General features: G+C 41.5%; 4 protein-coding genes across 5 annotated transcripts; 3 read left to right on the top strand and 1 right to left on the bottom strand.

Moving 5' to 3' along the window:
* Positions 1-9,909: 9,909 nt before the first annotated feature.
* L3040_008788 (uncharacterized protein) lies at positions 9,910-10,914 on the top strand (the record flags this gene model as incomplete). Of its 2 annotated transcripts, none has more annotated exons than XM_007295302.2 (2): positions 9,910-10,613; positions 10,692-10,914. In XM_007295302.2, the coding sequence occupies 2 exons, from the start codon at positions 9,910-9,912 to the stop codon at positions 10,912-10,914; spliced, it is 927 nt and encodes a 308-aa protein (XP_007295364.2). The 2 variants fall into 2 exon arrangements, with proteins under 2 accessions (XP_007295364.2, XP_066010323.1); XM_066155598.1 differs by having other exon boundaries at positions 10,453-10,613.
* A 631-nt stretch (positions 10,915-11,545) lies between these two features.
* Positions 11,546-11,887, bottom strand: L3040_008787 (uncharacterized protein; the record flags this gene model as incomplete). Its single annotated transcript, XM_066155592.1, has 3 exons — positions 11,546-11,624; positions 11,673-11,747; positions 11,796-11,887. The coding sequence occupies 3 exons, from the start codon at positions 11,885-11,887 to the stop codon at positions 11,546-11,548; spliced, it is 246 nt and encodes an 81-aa protein (XP_066010322.1).
* L3040_008786 (uncharacterized protein) lies at positions 11,565-11,918 on the top strand (the record flags this gene model as incomplete). Its single annotated transcript, XM_066155588.1, has 1 exon — positions 11,565-11,918. The coding sequence occupies one exon, from the start codon at positions 11,565-11,567 to the stop codon at positions 11,916-11,918; it is 354 nt and encodes a 117-aa protein (XP_066010321.1).
* A 10,043-nt stretch (positions 11,919-21,961) lies between these two features.
* On the top strand, positions 21,962-23,170 carry L3040_008785 (uncharacterized protein; the record flags this gene model as incomplete). The annotated part of the gene is made up of 1 exon (XM_007295298.2): positions 21,962-23,170. The coding sequence occupies one exon, from the start codon at positions 21,962-21,964 to the stop codon at positions 23,168-23,170; it is 1,209 nt and encodes a 402-aa protein (XP_007295360.1).
* Positions 23,171-23,427: the final 257 nt, after the last annotated feature.

Raw genomic sequence — 23,427 nt, 5'->3', positions numbered from 1 at the left:
TCGAAGTCTAGATTAAAAACCTATTCGGACTCAGCTCTCGCTTCGACAAGCTATTAAGCTATTATATTCTAATAGTTCTCGATGCTAAAAAAAACGTAGAAGTTCTTTAAAGTAAGCCTATTCTTATAAACGCTTTAACTATTAGACGTCTAAGTCGGAATAAAGAAAGCAAGCTAGACTTCTTAGCGACGTAAATTCGCAAACAACTTATCGCTTGCAATTGCTTCGAAGTAGCGATAAAGACTTTAAAGGTTTTCATTAATATCGATAATATAATCAAAAGCAAATCCTTCTTCGATAATAGATTTAAGGTCAATATTATAAACAAAAAAGTAGTTAAGATAGCTAAACTATTTATTATAACGGATCGAGCTTTAATTTATATTATCGTGTTCGAAGATCTTTATAACTTCGATAAGTAAATAAACGACGTCGAAGTTATTATCGGCGGAATCATTAACTACGCCGATTTTTTTATTATTAATAATAGCAATCACGAAGTCATCTTAAGCATACCTTTCTTTTTAGAATCCTAACTCTCTTTTTCTTACTTCGATAATAGCACGATAAAAGCCTTTTTTTAAAACTACGATCGATCTACTTAAAACTAAATTATTATTGCAAAAGACAAATCGAATTTAATCGAAGATTCGAGAAACTAATAGCTAGCATGCAAGCTAAAATAGATGCTAAGTTAAAAAGAAGCTTAAAAAGAAATTCCGCTTATAAATTATAGTTTACGAGTAGATTAGTATAAAAATAATAAAATTATAAAAAAACAATTCAACTTAATATTAAGCAAAGCTTATTAAAATCAAAAATATTAAAAATATTTGCAATCAAATTCGATAAATCGAAAAATTTTATATTTATTATCGATAACGACAAAGACTTTTTAAAAGGAAATGTAATAAAAGTTAATACGATATATAAAAAGAAAGCGGAAAAAGTTAAACCGGTAGATTTAAAAGTATCGGATAAAAAGATACTTAGAAAGATCGACGATTAGTTTAAGCAAAATAAGAAAGCGAAACCTTTTAAACTTAAAAGACTTTTTTCGAAATACTTTATTAATAGGTTTTCAAACTTAAAAGTTAAATTAAGATTAACGAAAAAACGATTTGAAGTACTTACGATTAGCTTTTAAATCACTTTAAAAAAGAGAAAGCTGCTTTACTAATGCTTTTTAAATCGAAAAGAAGCGATAGCTTAAGATTTTACTTATTTTAACTAAGTCCGAAAAAAAGTTATATCACTTTAAAAGATTAAAACGGTGCTTTACGAAGCTTAACAAAAGAAGACGTTTACGGTATCGAAAGCTTTATAAAAGATAATCATCTTTATATTAAAAGAACGATTAAAGCAAAAGGTCTTCGAACTATATTAAAGCTTTTATCGAAACAAGTGATTTATTATAATAAAGAAAAAAAAAAGAAAATATAAGCTAATTATTATTATAATTAAGATGAACTGTATAACGGTTAAAGACGCTAATATTGCTTCGAACGTAAACTAATTCTCGAACGAATTTGCCGGTCTTACGATAGCTATACTTTTAAACTTTTTTTTTAAATACGATCAATTCCTTTTCGACGTTAAGTTTAAAAACATAATAGCTATTTAAACGCTTATCGAACTGCTTCGAATGACTCGAATACTTATAAAAGCTATTAATTCGATCGCTTAATTCGTTAAAATCATCTATAAGATCTTTATAGATTGCATTCTTAACGTTTGCTTGCTTTATATAAATAACGTAAAAGTTAAAAGATCGCGATTTTTTTATAATTACGAAAAAGTTTTATTCGAAATACGACGATTCGTTTTAAAACATATTTAAAATATTAATAAAGTGCTCGTAAAGTTTAAAAGAGCTAAGACGACCGTCGAAACTAAATCTTAATATTGCATGCTCGGCTTTAATATCGTTAGATTCGTTACGAATAGCGAAAGACGCTACTTTTAAATCGCTAAAATTAAAAAGATATTAAAATAAATCAAGTGCGAAAATGTATCGAAAGCCCGAGCTTTTATTAAGATCGTAATTTATTATAAAATCTAAATTAAAAACTTCTTTATAATTGCTGCTTTAATTTACGCGATTATAAAAAAGAAGATCGAATTCGAATAGTTAAAGCTTTAGCAAAAAGCGATAAAGCTGCTTAAAAAAGCCTTGCTCTTTGCTCTCGCTTTTATTAAGATCGATTATAGCAAAGAAAAAAAGAAAATCTATTTAACGATAGATGCTAATCTTAAAAGATAAAAAGCAGTATTATAGCAAAAGGACTTCGATAAAAAGCGATATCTTGCTAAGTTCGAGAATAGTCTTTAAAACTTTGCGGAAAGCAAATACGACGCGATCAAGCGAGAATGCCGCGGTGCTTTAAAAGCTATAAAAAAAATAAAAAGCAAACTATACGAAGTTCACTTCATCTTAAAAACCGACGCTAAAGTATTAATTAATCAATTTAACGAATTAACGAGCGATTTGCTTAAAGCTTTCGTTACGAACTGAATTGCGTAAATAAGATTAATAAACTTTAAAGTCAAGCATATCTTTAAGATTAAAAACACGGTAACGGACGGCCTTTTTAAAAAAAGAAAGAAGCATCTTTTAAATATTAAAAAAAAAGAAAAGGAAGATATTAACGATTAAGTTACTAACGAGCTAAGCATTGTTTTAATATTCTCGATTAAACGACTCGTAAACTATAGTTTACGAATTAAAAAAAGAGTTTTAAAGCACGATTATTCGCTCGACTTTAAGCTTATTGTTTAATTCTTTATTACTTTCAAACGCTTTCTTTCGATCAAGACTTACGACTTTTAAAAATTCAAAAACAAAGCACTTAATTACTTAGTTAGAAATAATTACTTTTATAAGCGAGCAAATAATTCTTACTCGATTAAGCTAGTTATCGACGGAACTTAAAGACGTTATATTGCTATTTCCGACGCTTATCGAAAATCCGGATATAAAAGAGCTGAATCAATTTACTATCGCATATTAAAACTCTTTTTTTAAAATAAATACTATAAAAATTGCAAAGCCTTCGTTTAAAGCTATAAGCTTTATTAAAAACGCAAAGCTAAACGAACAAAAAACCTTTTATATTCGACTTAGCTTATTTAAATATAATTAAAAGTCAGCTTAAACGTATCGCGAGTACTTATTATCGATAAAAGGATGACCTGCTTCGTACTAGCTAAAGAAGATCTATTTAAATAGCTAAAAAAGCGATTACTTCGATCAGCCAACGCCGAATCTATTGCTAAGTTCTTTTAAAAGGATATCGTTTACCGCTACGGACTATTCGAAAGACTGACTATCGATAAAGAACCCGAAAACAAAGCAATTACTAAAGCTTTCGCTATTAAGTACGAGATCAAAAAAGTCTAAATCTCAAGCTATAATTTAAAAGCAAACGGAATAATTAAGAAAAAACATAAAGATATTTTAAATAGCTTATCGAAAGTCATAAATAAGAAATTTAAAAATTAAATTCGCAAATTTAATAAGATGCTCTTTGCGGTTCGAACTTCGATATACGCACTTATTAAAGTTACTTTTTTCTTTTTAAATTACGGACGAAAAGCCGAGCTACTTTTAAAATCACGATAGCTAATCTAAAAGTTATTACTATAGCAAAAGGTTCGATCTCGCGCTAACTTGCTTATTATAAAGTTTAAACAATTAAAACTCCGAGACGAAAATATCGACGAAATCATCTTAAAAAAGAAACGCTATCGATTTACCGCTAAAGCTATTTAAAAACGAATCAAAGTCTTAAAATCGAAATCTATTAAAGAAAAAGACTTAGTACTACTTTACGACGTTAAACGCAATATCGATATATCCGCGGATACTAAACTGAATTATAAGTAGCTAAGACTTTATATCGTCTTTAAAGCTTACGATAAAAGATATTATAAGCTTTAAGAAACCGATAGAATTAAGCTTAAAAGCACTTTTGCAATCAACCGCTTTAAACGATTCTACCGCCGCGATTAAACCCTTTTTTCTTTTAATAAGAACGACGAAAGAAAAGAAAAAAAAGATTCGAGTTTTTTAAACAACTCGGACCTTAATAAATACGAGCTTTTCGACGACGGTAAAAGTGAACCACTTAACTTAAAAGTGACTTTTAAACTTAAGTCTATCAACTTCCAAATTATTCTTTTAATATTTTCGAAAGAACAAAAACTAGCTTACAAAATTATTTTCTAATCCGTTTCTTTTACTTTGTTTTTCTTACTTTCTTATCTTCTTTTTATTCTACACTTATTTTATAAAAAAACGTGCTTTTAATAATCACTCTTTTTGTTTTAATAAAAGAAGGTATTTCTTACGTTTATTCTTTTACTTTTAAACTTGCCTTTTATTATATTCTTTATTCTTTCCTTGTTCCTTTTACTTTATTAGCTATTTACTTGTTTTATATAGATTATTCTTATTATTTAATTGTTTTTTATCTATTTAAGCTTACACGGCTATTTCTTATTTCTTATTTAAGACTATTTCCTTATTTTAAGCGTGCTCAATCACGTGTATTCGAAAGTGAACTGCTATTAGAAAAAGTAAGTCTTCTTTATAAATGTACTTATATAAGAAAGCTTTTTTTTTTTTTTTTTTAATATTTTCTTTCTTTATATAATAATAACTATAATAATATTACCACTACCTTTTTTTCACAATTATATAATATTATATTAACACTAACGACCTTAATCATTACTCAATCAATTACTATTACTATTAGCTTTTATTCCGCTAGCTTATATTTGGCCCGTGAATCGTAGTTTACGAGTTAGATATGTTTTTTAAGTTAGCCGCCGTTAAAAGAAAAGCCTTTATCCGTAATATACTTTCTAGCTTACTAATAAGCGAAAAGCAAGCCGCTTTAGCCCGATAATCGAGTTTCGAGTTAAAGTTCGAAAGACGAGTTATTAAGACCTTCGATAAGTTCTTTTAGACTTACCGTTAAATAAGCAACTCTAATCAATTAGCTATACTTAAAGTAGCGATCTCCGACCTTAATAACAAATTAAATAAAGAAAACGACTTGATTTTGCAATACGACTAGTTTTTACGAGCCGAATACGCAAGAAAGAATATAAACGCTAAAGATTTCTTTTCGGCTTACGACTAGTTTATTATTAAAGTCACCGCTATCTACTTCTTACGTAACAAAAACGCCGAAAGATATAAACGAATTAAAAGAGCTTTCGATAGCGCTCGAAGCTAATTGCTATATAACGACTACTTTAAAGCTATATGCACTTTAATCCGCAGCGCTCGCTAATTAAGCGTTATTCTAAAGAACTGCACCCTTAACGCTTACGCTATTTAAGTTATCAACTATTATATTATTGCTTACGTCGCCTTTTAAAAGACTATAGCTAATATAGCTCGAAAACGCAAGTTTATTAAGCTTAATGCTACGGTAATCAACCTTACTTGCTAGATCGTAAAAGATAAAAACAATACTAAATAAAAAGATAAAATCGCTATTCTTAACGAAAGACTTTTAAAAAAGCTAAGATTAAAAGTCTTATTATATAGCTTATTGATTTTAGCTCTCGATAATATTAAAAGCGAATACGACGAGCTTAAAAAACGAATAAAGTTTGCCGACGAAAATCAAACTTAAAATTTCGTTTTGCAAAAAGAGCTCGGATCCGAAACTTTACTCGTAAATTATAATTCACGAATAAAAAATGACTTAATAATCGAAGCGGAACTAAGTCAACCTTTTACGCTTAAAACCCTTTTGCTTAAATCATTTATTGCGCGCCTTTCGCTATTACTAGCTTTATCTTAAAGATCGACGTCATCTTTTACTAATAGGCTTTCGAACGTTAAACTAGTTGCTTCGATTATATCTATTTTACGCAAGTCTATCGACGCGAGCTCCTTTCTAGCTTTTAAACTTAAAGTATAACGCGACCTTTCCGAGAATCAGCTGCTATTAGCACCACTCGTTAAAAAAGAAGACAGCCTTGAATACGAACTAGCTAAGGCTATATCGAACCGCTACTTAAAGCTCGTCGAAATTAAAGACTTTATAAGTATAAACGTAACCTTTATCAACTTTTGCTAAAACTTCTACTAATTAGCTTTCGACCGCTTAAACTTAAACGAGAACATCGATAATGCTTTTTAAGTTGCCGCGGAATCAATTAAGAAAGCTATCAATTAGATCCGCAAGCTTTTAAAAAACGAATTTTTTAATAACGCGATCTTACGACTTTTCGACCGTCGTAGCTAAGTAAAAGTAAATAAAAAAGAAAGCAAAGTAGTAAATTACTTCTTGCTATTCGAGATCTTTAATTTAAGCTTTAATAACGACGATTGCGATTATATAAAAGTCTTTTAAAAAGTAAAAAACGTATTAGAATTTAAAGATAAATTTAAAAAACTCTTTAATTTAAACGTTTAAACGAAGCTCCGCTTTAACCGCAAAGTCTTACCGTCCGCTACCGACCTATTAAAAAGAATCTTTTACGAAGTTTATACTTTCGAATACGCTAAATACCTTAAGTTAGCTACGAAAAGCTTTATAATAATAATAATCCGTTCCAACTTGTATCGATTCATCGAAGCCTTTTAAATTAACGCTTTTAATAACTTTATGCTTTACTTAAGCAACTAATCGATATTCGCTATTAAAACTAAAAGCAATACTTTAGCTAAAAGAATATCTAGCTTAAGCTTTTTTAAGTTTAAAGCTAAGCCGATGTCTTTTAATAAGCTGAATTAAAGCATTAGCTTGATAGGCACCGCTTAAAAGAATAGCTTTTTCAACACTTTAAATGCGAATAGCTATACGAAAATTTAACTTATATTAAAAGCTTTTTTCTTAAACGATAAGCACAGCAATTAGACTTTCTTTACTATTATAAACAAAAAGATCTAGATATACCTTTATCACTTTCGAACTAATAACTCAAAAGGAGCCTCGATTAATACACTTTTTAATATAATGCACTCTTTAACTTAGCAAGTCCTTCGAAGCTATTATAAGCTATACCTTGCTACCTTACTTAATCGTCGAGACGAAAACTATAAGCTTATCGTTTACCCGGAACCCTTTCAGCTCTTTAAATGCAATAATAATGCTCGAGTAATTGCGACCAAACACGACGCTAATATTAAACGACTTATAAATCGTAATTCACGAGTAAAAGACAAAGTTTTAGATTATCACTTAATGCTTTACGGCGTGAAAAATTAAATCGAAAGCTTAAGTATTTAGCTTAAAAGCTATACTTACAACACTACCTTTAAAAAGACCGCTAAATAAAAAGCTTTTAAACCCAAGTCGAAGACTTTAAATGCTTTTAAGAATATTACGCTACGTTAACCTCTCGCTATAATTAATAATCTCGCTACTTTTATATTCGTTATTATAAAACAAAGTGTTTTTTTAAATATAAACGCTTTTTAAAATTCCTTTTGCGAATAAGCTATCTTCTTTAATAACTACACCGCTTTGCTAAACGATAGCACTTTAGAAAATAAAATCAGCTTTACAAAGCACGCTTGCACTATCGTTTTAAGACGTATGCCGCTAACCTTTCGGTAAAAAGTTATTAATAAATCAAGCTAACCTTTCGCCGCCACAATCTAGCTAAACTACGTTAGTTTCGTATTAAAAGCTTTAATCGAAAGAATAAACTAAAACGAACCTCGAGTAATAAAAGAATTGACCGCTATCTTTACTATATCCCGGACTTAATTTTAAGAACACTTTATCAAGCATAAAAAAAAGTTGTTTTCGATATTCAAAAAAGAATTTGCTATTATTTTAAATGCTAAAGCCAAGACTTACGAAGCTAAATCCTTTTTCAAAAGCAAAAGCCGTCGAGTTGACGACCTTATAAACGCCGATAAGTTAAAAGATTTTAAAAAGAGCTTGCGACCGATTAAGTTGTCTTTTAACGACTCCGATTTAAGTGTAAAGATTACTTTAAAAAGTGTAAAATCCACTCGTAAACTACGGTTTACGAGCTAAATCGACGATCTTAAAGCATTATCTTTTTAATCGGAATCCTTAAACCGCGCATTCGATAAAGCTATAAAAGCTTTAAGTAACTTGCTCGAAAACGAAAACGACTTTAATAGCTTTAGACTTTACTTTAGCTTCGCTAACTCTTCGTCGGTTAAGTTCATACTTATCAACGATGCTATTAACAAGCGCAAAAACGACACGCGCTCTTTTACTCTTAAAGATGCTGCTGCTAACACGTTATCATCTAATGCTAACTTAGTTAAAAGACGAAGACCCTCTTAGCTTAAAGAAAATAAAAGAGTTAAAGACGTAAGCACGGAAAGAAACTATAAAGAAGCTGCCGAAGCATAATTTAAATATTTAAAGTTTAAAGACAAGATACCCTTTTATTATACACTAGATTTTTCTTTTTCTTTTACATCCTCTTTTTTTCTTTTTGCTTGATAATAAGCGAAAGCGCTTACTTATTCTATAAAAGGACGGATGTAAATACTTTACTTGATAAAGTACCTGCTATAGCCACTAAAGCTACACTAGACGGACCCATCTTTTATAAAAGGGCACATATCTCTTAGCTAGAATAATCAACGAGCTTTCCACCCACCTTTTCTGACACTTCTTTGTAAGACCATAAGGTCTAGCCTCAGTGTCAGGCTTCTGTATGACACGTCTTTTTGGGTGCTTCTACAATACCTTCTTCCTTCGAATATCTTCCACGCTCGCGCATTATCAAGAACAAATAATACCGCGACCTAGCTTCTGTCTGCCAGCTTCCAAGTTCCTTTACTCTCTCCCTTCAACCTCCTTCTCCCGGTACAATGGATATGCTGATATTCTCATCATGTATGTTAAAGTTGCGAGATGAGGGATGGAACGAAGGCGTCGAGATTACGAGTTCAACTTACCTGCGTTTAAAAGCACCCACTTCCTCGTTGCACGTTCATGACGCTCAGTACGAGCAATTCCTCTTATCAATTATATAGCTACATATTCCATTAGCTAGAGAGTAATCAAGAATCCTGCATACGAATCAACATTGAGAGAGATCTATTTTGTGACCCTTATACTTGTTGAGATACACAAAAGGAGCTTCATTCGTTTGACGTCTGTTACCGGAAAATCAATACTGTACTAGGCATTTCCTTGCCGGACTCATCTTCTCCAGGCATCTCTTTACCAGGCTCTGCTCCACCTTCATCGGGCATCCTTCTTCCAAGCTCTGCTCCACTCCTCCCAAGCGTCCCTTCCCCAGGTTTTCCGAAAAGAATTTTTTTCTGTAATATTGCAGTAGCCTAAGGAGAGGAAGAAGGAATAGGCACAGATAAAACAAGCAGAGGTCGGAAATCCCATATACGAGAACCAAAGGAACAGAAATAGGACGTATTAAACACATTCATTCATGAATAGATTCTTTGAAACTGCTATCATGATTCCAGACTTTCGCGAATTAATTATGTTCCATATAGGTGCTGATATTAATTTTAATGTCTATTTTTGTTTAATGTTGATTTTTATGTTGATGTTGGTGTTGGTGTTGATGTTGATGTTGATGTTGATGTTCGTGTCAATGTCTCAGAACCAGCATCAGTATCGGCATAAGTACCAGTACTAGCATGGGCACCAGCACGGGTAACAGCATTAGTATCAACATCAATGTCAGCATCCGCATCAGTATGAGTATTAGCATCAGTATCAATACCGGTATGAGTATCAGCATTGGCATGGGCATTAGTACTAGCATGAGTGTCAGCATCAATCTCAGCATCGGTCTAATCGAAAAGTATATCAACAAGCCCAACGCCCATTCAGTTTCTTCTACCTTCATCTTCAACATTCACCTTTCACTTTCATCTTCATTCATACCACCATAACTACCATCACCACTACCATCAACAACATGTCTTCCCTTCCTCTCCCCCCACCTTCTCCTCCTCCTTCCCAAACAATCTTCGGTCTCAACCTCTCCACCGTGGAGTCCTCCACCCGCGCCCGCTACACCCAAGCCGACAACGCCAAGCTCGGCCTCTTCGTGCGAACCGACGCCGCCTTCCTCGCCTTCCTTGATCTCTACGGCCGCCCAACCATCACCCACCTCCGTGCCGCCAGCTTCGATATCCGCGGCCTGCTCGCCATGTTCGGCTGCACCGTCACCGCCGACACGCGCACTTCGGACGGCCGCTTCGTGCTCCCTATCTTGAAGGAGAAGGTTTACTCGAAGCTAAAGCGCGTCTTGGAGGCGGAAGAGAAGAATGAGAAGGAGGGAGACGGTGGAAAGAAGGAGGAGATTGTTACTAGAGCCGGTACACTCGCAGCGAAGAAGCGAGGTGTGTTGCCTGTGGCTAAGACGAATGGTCGTGATGGTGCCTTGGAGTTTGCGGTCAATGCCGTGAATGCAAAGAATGCCATCAATGCCATCTATGCATTGAATACGCCATCGACGATGGCGGTTGCTCATAGCAATGGTAATGGCGGTGTTTGGTCGGCGACCGAGAACGACAACACCAATACCAACAAGGGCAACTCCAACAGCCACGGCATTGCAAACTCCCAAGGTGACGAGACCGGCCTCTTTGAGCGCGAAGACGCAACTAACATGGGTGTGTAAGTAAATCAAAACATTCTCTTTCCCCGTCCCGTCTGACTTACCTCATTACTTATCCTTACTAACTAAATACCCAGTGCGCAACCCAAGAGCTTCTTCAACCGAGGCAATGACATCGTCCTGCCCACAACTGAGCGCATCTTGGAAACCACCAAGCACTCCGAGTTCCATCTGACGTCCCAAGATCTGAGGGATATGATCCAAGCTCTGCGTGCTGAACAAGACGAGATTGCGAAGATGAAGATGGGAGTTGCCGATCGGTTCATCAGACGGGCGGGAACAGCTGAAGTAGAGGAGTAGAAGAGATTCAAGGGAGAGGGAAGATTCAGAATGGTAAGAAGAGAAGGAAAAAGAAATGAGAAAGTGTGCAGGAGAACGACGCGATATGAAAGATAGGAAGTGAAAATTGATAACGAGGTAGAAGGAATGTTACAAATTGCTTTTTACAACCGGGAACTGCACGCCGACTTAGGAGCGAAAACCGTTGACGGGTCTTAGACCATCTTCATTTCATGGTGCGAGGCGTTCTGCGTGTTGTTGTTGTTGTTGTATTTATTTACGTCGGGCGGGTAGCAGGCGAAGCCTGCCGCCCTGGGACCTCCCATAGGGTACGGCGACGTGCTAAGCTAAGGAGTTACATACAAGAAGGCCCCAGAAAGCAATTCAAAGTGCTGTAGCGAGGGCTACTGTCGCATGCGCCCTTCCCCTACAGATAAGGCGTTCTGCGTGGGCTTGTAGCAGTACAGGTAATAGGTGATCTTCGTGTGACAGACTTACGGGCTCATTTAAAAGTCCCCCACCGGAAGGCTCACCGGAGGGCAGGGCGGTGGATATTGATGAAATGTCTAATAAATTGGGTGACCAGGCACGCCCAATACGAATGGGTGCTGGCCTTGATCGACGTGATTATCCAGCTGAAGTCTGAAGTCCTTCACCGGATGGCAGGAGTAATGGATTTTGATGAAATGTCCGACAAGTCGATGACCAGGGACATCCAATGCAACTCGGTCCTAGCTTTGGTTAACGTGATTATCCAGCTGAAGTCTGAAGTCCCTCACCGGATGGCAGGAGTAGTGGATGTTGATGAAATGTCCGACAAGTCGATGACCAGGGACATCCAACGCAACTCGGTGCTAGCTTTAGTCAACTTGATTATCCAGCTGAAGTCTGTAGTCCCTCACCGGATGGCAGGAGTAGTGGATGTTGATGAATTGTCCGACAAGTCGATAACCAAGGACACCTTATCCGAATCGGCATCGGTCTCGGTCGACATGATCCAGCTAGAGTCTGCTTTGATAGCGTGATGGAACACGAGCCTGTATATAGATCTATGTCCGTATTACGCCGTGCTGTAATGCCCGACGACGAATAGCTCGGTGGCCTTCTTCTCTTTATGTGGATTGGCGGTCTTGATCTTATTTTGTCCATGATCGACTAGAAATGTATGAGCGTGTTAGGCTTCGATCCGTCACAATTGATCATGTTGTGTTTTATGCCGCAGTCTTCGGAGACTATAATCCACACGAACACATGCGTCCTCTCGTTACGAGGTGGTGTCTAGAGGTTGGATCAGCACCTGTGGGCCAGCACCTGTTGACAAGCACTTGTTGGCCAGGTTGTAGATCTCCTCGTACCTCGATAAGACTTCCTCTAACTTCGTCCCAGCACAATATCAGCTCGCTGTCCTTATGTTGGGGCACATCACTCGCTTCCATGGACATGGTCCTCTTGCACTCGCCGCAAACGTGTTGTTCGGCATATAGCATATGTTTCCGATCTCCTGGTCGGCGCAGTAGTCAGTACGAGGTTTGATGTTGGAGGCGGAGTTGGTTAGTACTTGCGAATCAAAAGCACGCTATAATCAAGCAAGAGATGTACGAACACGACCGTGGTTGTATAAACCAACTTGCAAACACGATTTGCACGCGGCCCAAGAAGATGGAGGACGAAAGACCAGCTACATCGAGATGATGTGCATGCGTGAAGCAGATGCCAAAGTACGGGACCAACGGCCAGGGAAGAGAGAACCGTCAAGGTGGTTATAGAGGCAATCGAGTCGGATCGAAACAAGTGAGTGGATAAGACGTTCATGGTCCAGATCAAAGCTGATTGACCAGATTTCAATCTCTTTTAACGGAAGAAGTTGCTCCACTCTCATGTTCTTGGAAGGCGCGACTCAGACGGGCGGAAAGTATCTCTTGCAAAGTTCGCTCTTCATTTTAACTCTCACCTGTATATATTTTGTCGTAGCCGTTACCGACATCCCTTCTTGCGAAAGACCTCTCGTGCACACGGCCAACGGAATGAAGGTGTACATACTCTGTCTGCTACACGAGCGGCTACTCAGTGCCGCTGACTGCCGGATCTGCGAATATGCCCAGGGCGACATGATGAAGTGGAAGGCTGGCAAAGACTTGACCGAACGAATCGAGAGCATGAAGCAGACAGCGTGAAAAGAGTAAGAATTTCCCAAGCCATCTGCTCTATATAGTAATTAATATATCCCGAGACATTAGGCAGACCCGAGTTGTAAGGAGATGACGCTTACCAAGTCTTCTTTTCGCCAAAGGCCCCAACTGATGACGGTGATGATGATACGGCCAGTGACATCGATGAGCACTTGGAACCCGATACCCAGCTGATGGAGGATAGCGAGGAGAAGCTGATTCCTCGGGGGCGCTCGGAACTCGATTCTCAGCTGGAAGAGGACATCAAGAAGATTCTAATTCTTCAGGAGCGATTGGAACCCAACTCCCAGCTAGGAGAGGAGGACATTGAGGAGAAGCTGATTCCTCAGGAGCGATTGGGACTCGACTCCAGCTGGGAGAGGACATCAAAAGCGCTTGGAACTCGGATCCCAGCTGAGGGAGGACTCTCAACCGGGGGAAGACATCAAAGAGATGCTGATTCTTTAGGAGCGATTGGGACTCGACTCCAGCTAGAAGAGGACATAAAAAAAAGTCGATTCCTCGAGAGCGCTTGGAGACACCCAGCTAGAGGAGGACATCAAGGAGAAGTTGATTCCTCGAGAGCCCTTAGAACTCGACTCTTAGCTGAGGGAGGAGGACATCAAGGACAATTGGATTCCTCGAGAGAGCTTGGAACTCGACTCCCAGCTGGGAGAGGACATCAAGGAGAAGCTGATTCTTTAAGAGAATTGGCAGGGAGTGTGACGGGGAGGGTGATCAGCGGGAGGTGCTCAGAAGCAGGGAAAGCCGGAGAAAGGAAGGCTAAGCAAAGTTGACAGCTGTAGAGATCAGCGGGGGCGTTCAGGCGCTGGCGGAAGCTGTACGGAAGCTATAGCTGGTTGACTGAAAGTAGATGGTCGGTACTTGAAGGTGGAGCTGAATCCTTTGGAGCGCTTGGAACTCGATTACCAGTTGGGATAGGACTATCGCCTTCGTTAGCGAGGGTGTCGGGCAGGGTGATTGTTGGTAGTAAAATATTCTGCCATCGATTCTGTTATACAGAGCAGGGATGAAGGCGGCGAGCATTTTGGCCGCTCGAAGCTGAAAATTCTGGTACTTAGTCATCATTTCTTACTAATCGGCCACTTCTCGCTATCATTCGTCCTTACCGCGGATCCGCGCACGGCTTGCCATACGCTAATTTAAACCAGTTCAGACGGTACCGGCTGAGGGCTGGGAAACCAGGGGGGTTGTTGTTGTTGTTGTTGTTGTTGTTGTTGTATTTATCAACGTCGGGCGGGTATCCAAAACGCAATGCTTGGACCCTGGGGACCTCCCATGGGGTACGGCGACGTGCTAAGTAGAGGAATTATAAATAACCCCTTAAAAGCAATTTATAGTGCTGTGCGTCGAGTTTTCTCTCGACAACTGTCGAATACGTGTGGCCCTACGGGCGGCCTCGATCCGTATAATAGAAACATCGTGCTCCTTCCTCGTAGACCTAAAAAGGCTCGCGTTCGTAGCCCTTGGATAGAGGCGGTGTGTTTGCAGAACGCTTTTTCGAAGGCGCAATACCGTGTCCCCTTCTATCGCAAATCCTCCTGTTCTTTTCAGTCGGTATGCTCGTCACGTATAGATCGTAATCGGCGTGATGTTCGAGAAGAAGGAAGGAGGTTTGGAACCGCCGGTAAAAGAAGATCTCTTCGAAGAGACGTCGCATGTCGATGATTCAATTTCAGCTCTCCAAACTCTTTATCTCTCTTTTTACCGCAAGAAAAAAAGAGAAAGAGAGCTGAAGGTTCGTAGGAGGCACCTCGTTCAGGTAAAGAGTCGTAGCCCCCCAAAACCAGGGGGGTGAAAGTGGAGATTTAAACTACCGGGCCGCATTCAGGCGGTAATTATTAGTAGGGCTGTACTGTAACAATGGGTTGCTGTTTGGAAAGAAAGGACAATTAAGTATCAGAATCTTCAGCCTCGAGCAGTTAAAATGCTCGCTTCCGTCCTACGGATTCTGCTGGCTCGGTCATATGTTTTCTCGATTCTCTACCTTGCTGGTCTCACCGGGCACGGCTTGCCATGCACTCATTCAAACCAGTCAATACGGTATCCGCACTCGACCACGGAAAATTGGCAGCCGACTCATACGATTACGCTCGCTGAGCCTGTGCCGGCGCCGGCGCCATTTCGCATCCGCTGCTACTGCTGCTGCGGGACCACCGGTACTCTCGAGTGGACTTGGAGGCTGCAGAATGTGGAAGCTGGAAAGTGCGGAAGATGTAGAATGCGATGCAGAATGTAGAGGATGCGGAATGCCGAGGATGTAGAATGCGCTGGGCGCAGACTTAGCGGGCGTGATCGTATGAGTTGATTGCGGGAAGGCAGCCGTTTGCGCTTGCCAACTCGTTATGATCGAGTACGAGTAAGAGGTCTTACGATGACGGCGGATATGAAGAAAGTTGCAGTACAGATAAGGGACATGAAATCTTAGCGTTTTCCTAGATGGAGGGCGGCGTCCGCCGGCTCTTGTTCCTGCTGCTCTCTTGCTGCTGCGGGACGACCCAGACTTTCGAGTGGGCTTGGAGGCTGCAGAATTCGGAAAAGATACAGAATACGAAGAAGATGTAGAATTTGGAGAATATGAAAAATGAGCCGGCGCAAGCTCAGCGAACGCAGTCGTATGACTCGGCCGTTTGCATCTACCTACTCGCCATGGGCGAGTGCAGATATGAGATATGAGGCTGTTGCTCCTGCTCCTGGTACTGCGGAACGACCGGGACTCTCGAGTAGTCCTGGAGGCTATAAAATACAATGCAAAATGCGACGGAGAATACGGAAGATGGAGAATGCGATGCTAAATGCGGCTGTAAAACACGGTTGCAATGCACGATCTCGTAGGTATACACTGCAGCTTTCATATCGATTCATAATCTCCTAGCTGTACTAACCAATAGTAGTTCAAGGCTTCTACGCCGGAAGCATCAACATGCTCGTATCAACCACCTCACCGAATGCAGGATGCGGAGGATGCAGAAGATGCGGAATGAGCTGACGTGTGGGCGGTCCTTAATGGAACCGAAGTCGTGAGCCATTTCCTTGTCAGCTCGAAAGAAACCAGAGGCATATCTTACACGCAGTATCCTTTGATTCTACTCTTCCGATCCGTAGAGAAGATAGTGATGTCATCCGGGAGGAGCTCCTTCCACCACGACTTAAACACGACAGCAGCTTCCTTCTTGGTCACGCTCCCAGTCGGAAGTGAAGGGAAATCAGCCGTGAGCAAAGAATTTGAAGAAAATGCAAAGTACTGAAAGGATATTAAGATGCAGAGTACTGAGATGATACTAAGAGGATGCAGAGTACTGAAAGGATATTGAGAGGATGCAGAGTACTGAGAGGATACTGAGAGGATGCAGAGTACTGAAAGGATATTGAGAGGATGCAGAGTACTGAGAGGATACTGAGAGGATATCGAGAGGATGCAGAGTACTGAGAGGATATTGAGAGGATATAGAGTACTGAAAAGATATCGAGAAGATATAAAGTACTGAGAAGATATCGAGAAGATACAGAGTACTGAGAGGATATTGAAAGGATGCAGAGTACTGAGAGGATCTAGGATGCGGACAGGATGTAAGATACGGAGAGCATGCACAAGACGGAGGATGCAGGGCGCACTTTCTTGAAATGACAGGTGTTCGAACTCCTGGAATTTTTTGGTAGGGAAAATTCCGAAAGTTCGCTTAAGGCATATTACTTAAGAACTCTCGAAATTCCCAAAGCCATATGCAAATGACGGAGGATGAAGGGATGCAAAGCGCACTTTCCTGAAATTATAGATGTTCGAACTCCTGGAATTTTTTAGTAAGAAAAATTCCAGAAGTTCGCTTAAGGCATATTACCTAAGAACTCTCGTAATTCCTAAAGCTACATGCAGATGACGGAGGATGCAGGGCGCACTTTCCTGAAATTACAGATGTTCGAACTCCTGGAATTTTTTGGTAAGAAAAATTCCAGAAGTTCGCTTAAGGCATATTACCTAAGAACTCTCGAAATTCCCAAAGCCTAATGCAGATGACGGAGGATACAGGGCGCACTTTCCTGAAATTACAGATGTTCGAACTCCTGGAATTTTTTGGTAAGAAAAATTCCAGAAGTTCGCTTAAGGCATATTACCTAAGAACTCTAGAAATTCCCAAAGCTATACCGGTATGCAGATGACGGAGGATGCAGGGCGCACTTTCCTAAAATTACAGAAATTCGAACTCTTGGAATTTTTTGGTAAGGTAAATTCCAGAAGTTCGCCTAAGGCATATTACTTAAGAAATCTTGGAATTCCTGGGGCCTATCACGTAGAAACTCTCGGAGTTTTTTAGTAAGAAAAATTCCAGAAGTTCGAACCATACGCCGTCGGTACCACGCCCATTCTTGACTTTGCCAGAGAGGTTATCCCGCCTAAGGCCAACGAACTCTTCCGTATGAGAAGTCAGATAGTCCATCGTTGCCACGGATGCAGATAACATATGCCACAATGAGTCGCATGTTACCTGAGAACTCTTGCAATTCCTGAGGCCTAATGCAGAGTACTAAGAGGAGTACTAAGAGGATACAGAATATTGAGAGGAAACAAAGTACTGGGGGATTTGAAATCTGCACAGGAAGTAGGATGCGGAGTACGGAGGATGCAGGTCGTACTTTCCTGAAAAGATAGACGTTCGAACTCCTGGAATTTTTTGGTGAGGAAAATTCCGAAAGTTCGCTTGAGGCATATTACCTAAGAAGTCTTGGAATTCCTGAGGCCTATGACGTGGAAACTCTCGGAGTGTTTTGGTGAGAAAAATTCCAGAAGTTCGCTTAAGGCATATGACGTGGAACTCTCGGAGTGTTTTGGTGAGAAAAATTCCAGAAGTTCGCTTAAGGCCTATGACGTGGAACTCTCGGAGTGTTTTGGTGAGAAAAATTCCAGAAGTTCGCTTAAGGCCTATCACGTGGGAAGTCTTGGGATTCTCAAGGCCTATATGTACGGAGGACCTCGACGCCAATCTGAGATGTGCTTGCGGCAAGCGCAAATCCCTTCTACATCTTACCTTCAGCCATTATACCCGATAGCGATCCTTCTCCCGGCCTAAGGATTCACGACCATGGAGTTCTATTTAAAGCGTTGCACTTGCTGAGTGCTATCCTGGATACTCTCTCTTATTGTTCCCGTCAGGAGAACGAGGTCCGCCCCGCCTTACGTGGACCATAGAAGTCAGCATTATATACGCTACGGTTGGGTTCTTGTAAGCAGTTTGGTATTGTCCAAGGGGAACTCACGTCGACAATGTTGAAAGAATAGGCTGCTTTTCAACTGGGAGTTTTAAATATGGATTCTTTTGGGGCGTTCTTCCTTTCTTTGTTGTGTACCACCGTATGCAATCACGGCTGATCACGGCTGACACCGGTTGTTCTGCGACTGTGACATAGCTACGCTTCTTAGCTAGCGACGGCAGTCTCTGCCTTGCTTTTTGGTTTTCTTTCTTTAACAAGAATTCTTTCTCTTACTGTGATTCATCTTATTTATAAGGAAAGAGCGCAGTTGATAGCAGCCTTTACTATACCACTTTGAACTGCTTTCTGGGGCTGTCTTATATATAACTCCTTAAATTGGCACGTCGCCGTACCCCATGGTAGGTCCCAGGGCGGCAGGCTCCGCTTGCCACCCGCCCGATGTTAGTAAATATAACAGTAACAGTTTATTGCTTGAGCCGCCCTTCCATCAACACCCCTCGTATGCAGGAACTCCTGTTATTTTATAGTGTTTTAGAGAGAAGGAAGGAATACTCGTACCCTACAGTTACGTCTCCCGGGTTCCTGCTCGTCTCAATTCTTCTTCACTTACCTCACTCACCTTACGTTTTTCACCCCACTTAAATTCTACACCCAGATCTATACCCAGACTCTGCATCCAAAATCTGCAGTGAGATTCCTATCGTCGGATTCCATGTGAAGGGTTTGTAAGTGGGTAGGGCGTAACCGTCGGTTACCTTGAACTTCATTTGTAAAGAAACCGCGACTTGGCGCAGCCAAGTTGGCATCAGAGACCCGGGACACCCACCCGGGACACCCACCCGGGACACTCAGGGACCCGGGATCCTTACTTTTGTTCTTATATAATCGATATAAAATGAACCACAGATCATATCGTACATTCTTTTGTATAAGAAGATGAACCGTATTATTTTTCATAGTTATCAATTGATATTATGCTAATAACATATTTTAATTCTATTATTGTGTTGTGCTGAAGTAGTGAAAGTGGTACTTTTGGTGTACTTTTTCATAGTATGGTCCGTGCGCTGACTAAGCGAAAGCTATGCGCCAAAGCTCTTCAAACGGCTTTTGATTTCGACTCCGGAGACGATGAAGAGGAGAGCGATGAAGAGGAGAGCGATGAAGAGGATCCAAAATGGCTCAGCGGCCTCTGATGATACCGATTCTGAACTTGATGATGGCGTTGAGGGTCAAATGAGGAGGGAAGGTACGATGGGTTACGATAATTATTAATTGTGTATATGTCAGAATTGCAGTGTAGATTCTAGGAAAAGCGAGGATCTCGAAAATCAGACATCCATCAAAACCCTTTCAAAATACCTTTTCTACACCACAAACTTTCATTCAATAATTATTTCCTTTTGCAATACAATAGATTCGATTATTTCCTGCCGATCTAGAAAACGTTTTTGTTGTAATTGTCAAGATATCTGATCCGGCCAAGTCAAATGTCATTTTTTAGGACAGTTCTTGGCTATGTTTTCCGCCGTGACTACCGTACCGGTACTGCTACCTACGTCCCACGCCAGCGGCCGCTCCCGCCACGGAAAGTCGGCACAACTGCAGCGCCCTTGTAATTGCCAGCAAGTGCAGCCCTACTCGATTCTGCCGCGCACCATTGAGTTCGGGATTCTTTCAATCCACACCACCACCACCACAACCAGTATCACTACAACCATCACAATCACCATAACTACAACAACCACAACAACCACGCGTGCTAACCTCTATCTCCCCCCCTTTGTTCTCTTCATTTGATGCGATTATTGATCGATTGTTTAAAGTGATCAGACGCGCTGACTTCCAGGCTCCCTGACTTCCAGGCTCCTCTCCCTCCAACCTCGTAAGCTGACTTCCCTCTCCCTTTAACCACGCGCGCCAACTCCCAACCACTAAAAACCTCTCGTTCTCTTCCTTTGCTGCGAATCTATTACTCAAAGTGATCGATCAGACGTGCTGACTTTCAAGCTCCTTCTCCTTCTCCCTTACAAGCAGATCTCCAGGCTCCCTCTCCCTCCAACCTCACGGTCCGACATCATCGACCTCACGGAAATCATCCCTCTCCTTCACACGCTAACCTCCAGGCTCCTCTCATTCAAACCTCACGATCCGAAATCATTGATATCACCTTACGAGCTGACCTTCAAGCTCCCTCTCCCTCCTTACGTTCCGATACCATCGACATCACGGACATCACCTCACCAGCTGGACGAGGCACAAGGGGTCTAAGGGGGAGGATGCCCTATATACAAGATATCATAAGCTGGAGGATCACAGGGGGTTTAAAGGGGAGGATGCCCCTTATACTTTTGGCTTTCTATTGAGTGATCCCTCGATTGATTGATCTTTCGATTGATTGATCTCTCGGTTAATTGATCTCTCGGTTGAGTGATCTCTCGGTTGAGTGATCTCTCGATTGAGTGATCCCTCGATTGAGTGATCTCTCGGTTGATTGATCTCTCGATTGAGTGATCCCTCGATTGATTGATCTCTCGATTGAGTGATCTCTCGGTTGATTGATCTCTCGATTGATTGATCTCTCGGTTGATTGATTTCTCAGTTGATTGATTTCTCGGTTGAGTGATCTCCCGGTCAAGTGATCTCTGGGTTGGTTGATCTCTCGATTGATTGATCCCTCGATTGAGAGAGAAGAGGTGGAGGGAAGTGGGGGTAGGGGTGGGGTTGGGGCCCGGGTGGGGAGGGCACAATGGGTAGCGTGGGACACAATAGTTTTCAAAGCAACCGACGATCAATCGTTGGCTCGCTCAGGTGGGCCTCCTTACATCCTTTGTGAGCCGACGATTATATGGGGGGAGGTGGATACGATGACTACATCCAGATTCTGTACCCAGACTCTATACTATCTAGACATTGTCTCTAGATCTTGAATCCTCATTCTGCACACAAACTTTGTACTCAGATTCTAATCGTTGGATCCTATATGAGGGTTTATAAAAGAGGCGAATGCGAAAATTGCAGAATACATTCAGATTCTGCACCTAATCGTGCAGCCGTGAAGTCTGTCCGCCAAGGCAAAATCACTTAAAACTGGGTTGCAGGTTGCAGGACTCAACTGCAAAGACCCTCCAGCGCACCGTGCGTCTCCAAGATTTCCTGCCTTGGCGGACAAGCTTCATGGCCGCACGACTAGAATCTGCACTTGAATTCTGCATTTAAAATCCATATTCAGATTCTATACCCAGATTCTGCACTCAGCCTTTGCACCCAGACTCTTCACCCAAAATCTATACCTATTAGACCTCAATATCTCGACTTCACATCCAGACTCCATACTCAGACTCTACATTCAGACTCTGCACTCAGACTCTGCCGCATGCGGGCAACCTAACCACACCCATTCCAGGTAAAATGACCAATACCACGAAGACCAACAAACAAAACAAACAGCAGACACATCTTTATCTTTCATTCTACATTCCTCATTCCCTTGTGCCCGACCTCTCCTTGTTCCTTTCCGCCCTTATCATGGCCAAACATCGTCGTCGTCTCTCTCTTGACCCGCCCGCCCTCTCTCTTGTGGCTACTGCTCCTGCTATTTCTACTAGTATTGTTATTACTTCTCTCTAATACCCCAATTCTCATCCTCATCTTCATTCCATATCCTGGCTATGCTCTGGCTTCTTTCGTGCTTGCTTGCCGCGGTCGGGGCTGCGTTTAATTACTACTTGAACGCGACCTCCTGCCGTGCCGCGACCGACCACAATACCGCGCTCGCCCTCTATCCTCCTGCCGCCGTCACCACCGACCTCTCAACCGCCGCCCGCCGCTTCATTGCTATCATCAGCCATGACGCCTCTTTCGCGGCCGAGCTTCGTACCATCGACCTTAATCCTTCTGCCAACCTATGGACCGACTACCCTTTCGATATCTACTTCGGCCACCGCCCCGCTCGCAACCGCAACACCTCCCCCGCGACCCAGCACGAGAAGGATCTCCACGCGCGGACGGCCCATTTATACCAAGCCCTTCTCGACCTTCCGCATGATGTCCATGCTATCTTCTCCGCGCATCGCACCGAGCTCGAGACATTGGATCGCGCCTTGAATATCTACGTCTTCAAACGCGCATGGATCTATACCAATCCGCTCGTAACGATGTGGTTCCGCAACTCGACCAATTGCCGCCGCTTCTTCCCGTTGCGCTTCTTGCCGCCCTTTCTCCCGCTTTATCCTCTCACGACCGCGTCGTACACTTCCGCCTCATCCCTCTTCACGACATACTCGCGCATCTTGTTCGCAAACGCGTACCGCCTTTCGTACTTGAACGTCACACTCGCGACTATCGCCGCCGACTTGGCGATCCTAGAGCCGGAGATGCACGCGCTGGTCGTACAAACGGTTCCGCCGCCGGATCAGCGTGTCGAGACGGAGTGGATCGATTGGTGGGCGATACGAGATGAGAAGGGCGGAGAGGAGATACCGTGGCTACATCTCAGTCCGAGGCTGAGAGAAAAGGTATTGAAGTGGAAGGTCTTTGCGGAGGGGGCCTATACCGTACCAGTCAAAGCGTGGGGGAATGGGGTCGGGGAATGGGTCAAAGGGTTGAAGGCGAGGGAGGGAAAAAGGGTGGAGGGAGAGGATGAGGAAAGGGAAGAGGTGAAGGGGGGGATATGGAAAGAAGATAGAAGAGGAGGGCAGAATGGAAAAGGAACCGCAGGAGGGTGGGAGATCTGGGACCATCATAATCGAGACCGGTGGCTGAGGATCCGGGAATTGGCGTGGCTCGTCAGAAAGGTCAGGCGGGATGTGGAAGAGGCGAGGGAGATAGTAGAACGGGCGAAAGAAGGTCTCGAGATGGTTATCAAGAATAGAAACTGAAACGGCTATTGAGGATGAATTAAATGCTTTCTTCCTCTTGGTCTTGAATGTAAACTGAAGATTCAATCTGATTCGAAGGTATATTTTCCTTTCTCCTTCTCACGGCTGCAGAATGCGGCTGCAAATTCTACACTTGCACTCTGCACTTGCTTGCACTCCGCATTCTATACTTTGGATTCTGCACTCTGCACTCTGTATTTTGCATTGCTAGCATTCTGCACTCTACACTTTGCATTTTGTACTTTGAATTCTGCATT

Source organism: Drepanopeziza brunnea, assembly GCF_022702325.1.
Source record: "Drepanopeziza brunnea f. sp. 'multigermtubi' strain 214-2 chromosome Unknown ctg17, whole genome shotgun sequence".
In the NCBI taxonomy this organism is placed as follows: Eukaryota; Fungi; Ascomycota; class Leotiomycetes; order Helotiales; family Drepanopezizaceae; genus Drepanopeziza; species Drepanopeziza brunnea.
Note: the sequence above shows the minus strand (reverse complement) of the source record. Positions and strands in the feature narration are given on the sequence as shown.